The sequence below is a fragment of the Nematolebias whitei genome, chromosome 13 (assembly GCF_014905685.2).
Source record: "Nematolebias whitei isolate Nwh7 chromosome 13, NemWhi1, whole genome shotgun sequence".
Lineage (NCBI taxonomy): Eukaryota > Metazoa > Chordata > Actinopteri > Cyprinodontiformes > Rivulidae > Nematolebias > Nematolebias whitei.
Genome location: NC_056510.1, coordinates 34410455 through 34418002, shown reverse-complemented (window position 1 = coordinate 34418002; position 7548 = coordinate 34410455). Strand labels below are relative to the sequence as shown.

Sequence of the window (7548 nt, the reverse complement as noted above, 5' to 3'; positions counted from 1 at the left end):
GGTTTTGGCACTGTGAGCAGGTGCCAGGTCGTGCTGAAAAATGAAATATTTATCTCCATAAAGCTTTTCAGCAGATGGAAGCATGAACTGCTCCAAAATCTCCTGATAGCTGTCTGCATTGACCCTGCCCTTGATAAAACGCAGTGGACCAATACCAGCAGCAGACATGGCACCCCAGACCATCACTGACTGTGGGTGCTTCACACTGGACTTCTGGCATTTTGGCATTTCCTTCTCCCCAGTCTTCCTCCAGACTCTGGCACCTTGATTTCCGAATGACATGCAAAATTTGCTTTCATCCGAAAAAAGTACTTTGGACCACTGAGCAACAGTCCATTGCTGCTTCTCTGTAGCCCAGGTCAAGCGCTTCTGCCGCTGTTTCTGGTTCAAAAGTGGCTTGACCTGGCGAATGTGGCACCTGTAGCCCATTTCCTGCACACGCCTGTGCACGGTGGCTCTGGATGTTTCTACTCCAGACTCAGTCCACTGCTTCCGCAGTTCCCCCAAGGTCTGGAATCGGCCCTTCTCCACAATCCTCCTCAGAGTCCGGTCACCTTTTCTCGTTGTGCAGCGTTTTCTGCCACACTTTTCCCTTCCCACAGAGGTGCCTTGATACAGCACTCTGGGAACAGCCTATTTGTTCAGCAATTTCTTTCTGTGTCTTACCCTCTTGCTTGAGGGTGTCAATGATGGCCTTCTGGACAGCAGTCAGGTCGGCAGTCTTACCCATGATTGCGGTTTTGAGTAATGAACAAGGCTGGGAGTTTTTAAAAGCCTCAGGAATCTTTTGCAGGTGTTTAGAGTTACGTTGTTGATTCAGATGGTTAGGTTAATAGCTTGTTTAGAGAACCTTTTCATGATATGCTAATTTTTTGGCACAGGCATTTTGGGTTTTCATGAGCTGTATGCCATAATCATCAGTATTAAAACAATTAAAGACCTGAAATATTTCAGTTGGTGTGCAATGAATCTGAAATATATGAAAGTTTCATTTTTATCATTACATTATGGAAAGTAATGACCTTTATCACAATATGCTAATTTTTGAGAAGGACCTGTATGCTCCCATCTAGACGTCATCTCTTTCAGGGAAGACCCTGCATTTTTCAACACGATAATGCCAGACCACATTCTGCAGCAATCACAACATCATGGCTACGTAGGAGAAGGATCCGCGTACTGAAATGGCCAGCCTGCAGTCCAGATCTTTCACCTATATAGAACATTTGGCACATCATAAAGAGGAAGGTGCGACAAAGAAGGCCCAAGACGATTGAACAGTTAGAGGCCTGTATTAGACATGAATGGGAGAGCATTCCTATTTCTAAACTTGAGAAACTGGTCTCCTCTGTCCCCAGACGTCTGAGTGTCGTAAGAAGAAGGAGGGATACCACACAGTGGTAAAAATGGACTTGTCCCAACTCTTTTGGGATTTGTTGACGCCATGAAATTTGGAAACAACAGATTTTTCCCTTAAAAATGATACATTCTCTCAGTTTAAACTTTTAGTCTGTGATTTGTGTTCTATTCTGGATAAAATATTAGATGTTGGCACCTCCACATCATTGCATTCAGTTTTTATTCACAATTTGTTTAGTGTCCCAACTTTTTTGGAGTCCTGTTTGTAAACTTTTAAGTTATTCAGTTATTCAGTTAACCATCTTTACCCACATTAACTGACTTTCCCCATTTTGTACCCATCTCAGCCACCCTGATGGTTATGAATATTTAATTACTGGAGTACATTTTTAAAATTTGAAATGGCAATTAAGGCTGATTTTTATAGTTTTTTTTTTTTTTTTCACATAAACAAGATCTCTAGTTTTAAATAATTGCAGTTTATTATGGGATTGTGTATGTTCATTATAATAAAGTTTATGCATTATTCTAATCGTTCTTTTCAAAACAAAAACAGTCATTACTGAAATTAAGTAATCTCTGAAATGTCTGTGTTGTATTTTTTTTTTTTAGATTAGATCCTGTTATGCTTTCTCCCAGGTCATTCTGTGTATTCCCTCAGTGCCTTATTGTGCAGGCTTGACCAAAAATGAGGCAATATTGCCACATAGTTTTTCAGCTAGACTGGGCTGTGACTGTCCAGTTTATTTTAGTTTTTCATTTGTAAAGAACAAAAACACACTTGCAATGTTCATAAGTAGACAAACGGAGTGGACCTCCCAAGGCTGACAGCGGCCAACTTGTGTAGGTCTGACCAAAACCAGGGCTTCTTTGCCAACTACCCAGTCTAGAAGGTCGGGGAGGGTGTAGGGTGTAGGGCGGCCTCCCATGACTTCAGATAGGAATTCTTCAAAAAATGTCGAAACTTCCATTTGGAGCATCCTAAGATGGAGGCATCTCTTTTAAAAAAAATAGCTATGGATAAAAAAAAAAAGTTAATTAAAAATGCAGTGTTTTATAAAACTAAATGTCCTTAATGAGCTAAAACATTTTAAATCATTTGCGTTTGGTATTTATATTTCAGACGAGAAATTCTTAAAAAATTGACTGAATATGACAAAAATATTAACCTGTATTTTTCAGACATTATGTACTCGATCCCCTCCCTCCCAGAACAGTTATTCTCACAAAGTTAAAAGACCTTTAGAGGGTTAAGGGATAAAACTGAGCTCATACTTTCAGATGGCAATAATGATAATAAGCTGTGTTGCAGTAACTGTTGGAAATTTTATTTTTAGCCATTGAAAGATGTTGATCAGTAAAGCTATGAATGCATACTACTTGCCATTACTGTAAATATATCAGAAGTTTTTTACTACTTTTTTCTATCTACAGTTGGACCATGATCTGAAACATGCACATGAGCTAAGGCAAGCTGCTTTCAAACTCTACGCCTCCCTCGGCTCCAATGATGAAGACATACGCAAAAAGGTTTTGTCCCTCATGGTTCCCTTTCAGTCATTTTACTCAGTACAACACATTAAGTATGGTGATGTCACAACCTCTTGTGTCCTGGCTGAAGACTCCTCTAATCACGCCTTTGTGCAAATAACATGATGACAACAAGTGACAGGCCCCGCCTGCACTCCACATTTTCAGAGGAAAATATTTAAAAGTGTCACCACAGTCATTCCTCAGTTATTAAGCTCTTCGCCTCACTGAGAGCACCTCTTGAATTATAGTTAGCTCTGTGCCTCACAAAGCCTGCTCAGAATGAGCTCAACTACTCTGTTGGTGTTGGTTACGGCTGCCTCTGGATGACATGTCTGCCCGCAAAGCACTGGTTTAGAGTTTTCCTTTTTCTCTGGCTTTTGTAGCTTGGCATCAGCACAAAGTCAACATGAGCGAAGCAGAGATGTTTAATTTGCCCTCATCCTCAGGGGTTGTTCTTCTTGCTCCATGAGAAGGTCCAGCAAGAAACTTGTACAGTCTGCTTAGGGATCATTCATGCCCAGAGAGCGTTGACAGAGCATGTGTGTTCTGTTGCCAGCCTCATCATTTGACCCTGGAGAAGCTTTTGTAGAAAGTGCTGTAAGAAGCTACTGCTAGACCTAGTACTCCGAGTTGGGTACCTTGTTTTATCAGGGTCCAGCGAGGACAGTTTTATTCTGTCAGGGTCCCCTCTTCCAGCTGAGAAGACCACGTATATGTAGAGGTTAGCTGAAAATGAAAAGAATGCTGCTCAAGTTCAGTTTTAACTGGCCCTCCATTAGAGAGACAAGGACGTGCTGGGCATTGACCTTGACATTCATGGTCTGTCGGAAGATGATGAACTTGTGTCTGGTCAGGGTGTTGCCACCGCGGCTGTGTGCGCTTTTTCTTTTCTCTGTAAACATGCAAGCAGCTGAAAAACTGGATGTGAGGACACTCTTAGATGTCCCGGACAGGGTTTACTTAGATCAAGGGTCTGCAATCTGAGGCTCTGTAGGCACGTGCAGGTTTCTAGTCCCTCTTCTGCAGCTCCTTTGAAGCTTTGATCAAAACAGAAATTAAATTTAATTGCACATATGTTTTTATACCCACAGCAGAAAGGCTAGTTTTGGCACTTTTCTTTAGTTTTTTTTTGTGGCAAATTTTAATAAATTTTTGCACAATACTACAAATTTTTGAATTATTACTTCAAAGTGTGATAATTATTTTTCCTCACATAAACCTTCAGAGTTCAATGTTTTAATTTTTATTAAAATTGGTATAAACTATTTTTTTCCCCCTTCTTTATATAATGCGGCTATTTGTTTTTGTTCTAAGATGTAAACTTATTAATAAATGTTTAAATTCATTATATAATTTGAGTTTTATAATGTCACACCCACTGGACATAAGTCCCCCTCCCAACAAACTCAAAGTGGCCCATTGGCCATCAGTTTGTAATCACAATTGTAGCAGGTTTTGTGGATCCTCACACATTTTTTTGTAAATGAAGGGACAGAAATGGCTCTTGATCAAAACGGTTGCAGACCCCTGACCTAGATGAACCAGGGCTGGCTAATGAACTGTTTGGTCAATCTCTCGATTCCATACAGGCAAAAGTTGAGCTGAGGAAGAAGTACACTTGAGCACTGCACTCTATCATTCCAGACATGGCATGATGAGCACGCACAAACTGTTTGTACCAGCACTTCCATCAAAGAGAGTGGCATTGCCTGTTAGTCTTTTTCATTCATTCATTCAACCTTTATTTAAACAGATAAATCACATTGAGCCTCGAAGACGCATTTACTCGGGAGACCTGTTTGGACTAACAAAAACAGTGGTTAGAAAAGGAAAGAAAACATGAGGAGAGACGGTATTAAAAAAAAAGATCTCTCACACCGTGTCCTAGACAGGGCACAATTTGAGGCATCAAAAAATCCTACCACAGAAAAGCAACATAAACAGACATTATACATTTACATATAGGCCGGTGAAAACATTGAATTTTTAAGGGAAAGTCGTAGCATAGTCCAGAGCCCCCCCTCTCAGCCATTGTCCAGATAAGATGTGACATTCATCTTCAGCTCAGTTGAGGTTCTGTCACATGTCCACGGCCTTGGGGAAGAGAGGGGTGAGGAAACAGTCAAAGCATCTTTGTTGTTTTCAAAACATTCCAGGAGGAGTTGAGATAAATCCGGCGTCAAGGCCACAATTTGGGTCAGGCAGAACTTGTGAATTGCTGTTTCTGCCTTTTTTAAAGTCTCGCTAGTATATATTCCTCTGATGGAAACTCTAAAACAGCCAAATTGTTCCTTTACGCCAAAGTCGAGCTCACAGCTTCTCCAAGATTATTCCCACCATTTGTGAGTGCTACCAGTGAGTTCACAGTCCTGAGTCTGAGCTCCTATCCAGTACAGCCTCAGAACCATGGCCAAGCTACCTGCTATTTGACCTGGATCAAGTCCCTGCAAGTCTTCAAACAGTATTAACATATCAGATAAAGAAGACAGTTCTCTTAGCTGTAGGACTGCACTTCGTCAGTTACTGCTCAATAGGTGTCCTGATTGTATTATTCGTGGTTCCTGCCCTATAAGGCAGTGCATTTCCTCCACTCAGTCCCTCAAAGCACAGTTTCCCAAACCACGCTATAGCTGCACTAAAACATTGCAGTTTGGGCACGTTAAATGTTTCTCAGGGCACAACAATTGTTCAAAAGACATTTAATGAACAACTAGAATTGTGGAAGCTGTATGCCTACCTGCTGAAAAATCCAGCTTGCTAGCCAATGGGCATCCTCCTGCTGTGGTAGCGTCAATCCAGAGTGCACAGGCATTATCCACTGGATAATGGATAATGCACTCATAATGGATAATCCCCCACTCATAAAGGGTCAAGCACATTGCTCCATTTCAGTGTTCAGCAATTGATGTTTTAACATTTCTGCAAGAGTTGTTGGATGTTGTTGTCCTCTTTTTCTACAGTTAAGTTTTACCAGACAGCTAATTCTACCTGCCATGTTAGATTTGATGAGGTCATGCCAGGTGCTCATCTTCTGGCATTGCATTTCTTGAAAGATGGTTGAATACTAAAACCTGTTATCCAACCAGTATCTTTTGCTGGGATCTTACTGTGTTGTTCAAGACTCTGCAATGCTCCTGAACCATTGGAATTGGTAGAGATGAGGTTTCTTTACTATAAAGTTACCCTGCTTCTTGTATTGACAACTGCAAAATGAATGTGTAAATTGCTTCTAGCTTCACATGGTCAACCTGTGACTAAATGCAGCATATATCCCAAATATTATACTTTCAGACTACAGGTCCATGACTATTCAGCCCTCAGTAGGTAGAATACTTGATATCCTATCTACTGAGGATACTGGATACTGAAGTGTCCAAGTAGGTTGCATACATGGTGCCCTACATGTGCCCTGCCACACACTGTGTGATCATCTGATTGTCTGGACAGAGACTTGCCCTTGGCTGGGTTAGCATCACACACAGATACTCTCCCTCTAGATTGTGGACGCTTTTTTTCTAGTTTACCATAGCAGGGATCTCCCAATTCCTTCACTTGGTGCGCACTCCACCAGGGAAGTAAAATTGTCTTGGGATTCATTTAGAGGGGTACCTGTGAGTGACATCTGTGCTGGGGCCAGCTGGTTTCAATGCACACATTTGTTAAGTTTTATCATTTGGATATGACAGCCCCCTCTGTGGCTCACTCTTTTCTTTCTGCTGGGGTCAAAGGTGCTACAGAAAAATGCTGCATTTGACCCAGGTTTGATGGCTGCTCTGCAGGGTGTTTATATATGTCCCATAGTTCATGTGTTGTACCGTGGAAATCGACTGGAAGGGAACATAATGTTATGTATAATAACTACTGTTCCCTTGTAAAGAGAGACGAGGTACAAGACCTGACTGCCCCACTGCACAGCTGGGCTTGGTGAAGAGCGGCTATCGAACTGAAGAATAAAGATGATGATATATAGTGTAGGCACCTACTTGACAATATCACATATAATTTCCCCAAAGGCGTGATTAGAGGTGTCTTCAGCTAGAACATACAGGTGCGTGATATCCCCATACTTCATGTGTTGTACCTCGTTTCTTTCTTCAGGGACAGTAGTATATGCATAACATGGTTTTGCTTGCAAATGGACTTTGTGCAAATGTGCTCAAATTCTAACCTTCATCCTTAGATCACAGAGACGGAGAACATGATGGACCGAATAGTTAGTGGCCTATCAGAATCCAGCATTAAAGTTCGGTTAGCAGCAGTCAGGTGAGGTTTTCTTAAACTATGATCAAAATGTACATCTATGTGCAATGTTTCTGTTGGGAAAACACTTGTCTCCTACTCTTGAGCCATTAGCCTCCTACTCAAAATGCTATGGAGAAGGCTTAACTTTATTGGTAAAATAAATACTTAGAATTAAAATGAGCAGTAGTAATATATTCCATAACAAAAGCGGTAGCACCAGTGTCAAGCTCCATTAGTTCATCAACCTAACGGTGTCAGATTGTACGTTACAAATAATCTCATGAGACCCTGCATCCTAATGGTAAGTACACTGGCTTTAGACCAGTTGTTCTTATTCTGAGGGACTAGAGGTATGCTTTATTTTTTATGTTTGAATAAAAAAAATACACACACATATATATGTATATATATATA

The 7548-nt window shown here is 41.0% G+C and overlaps 1 protein-coding gene across 1 annotated transcript in view; it reads left to right on the top strand.

Annotated features, from left to right (window-relative positions):
* The window catches only part of armc8 (armadillo repeat containing 8), a 77236-nt gene that overhangs the window by 36793 nt on the left and 32895 nt on the right, over nucleotides 1-7548 (top strand). Inside the window, exons 12-13 of the mRNA XM_037686613.1 lie at nucleotides 2794-2889; nucleotides 7073-7155. Of these exons, the coding sequence (XP_037542541.1) occupies nucleotides 2794-2889; nucleotides 7073-7155 (179 nt within the window). The remainder of the gene's footprint in view (nucleotides 1-2793; nucleotides 2890-7072; nucleotides 7156-7548) is intronic.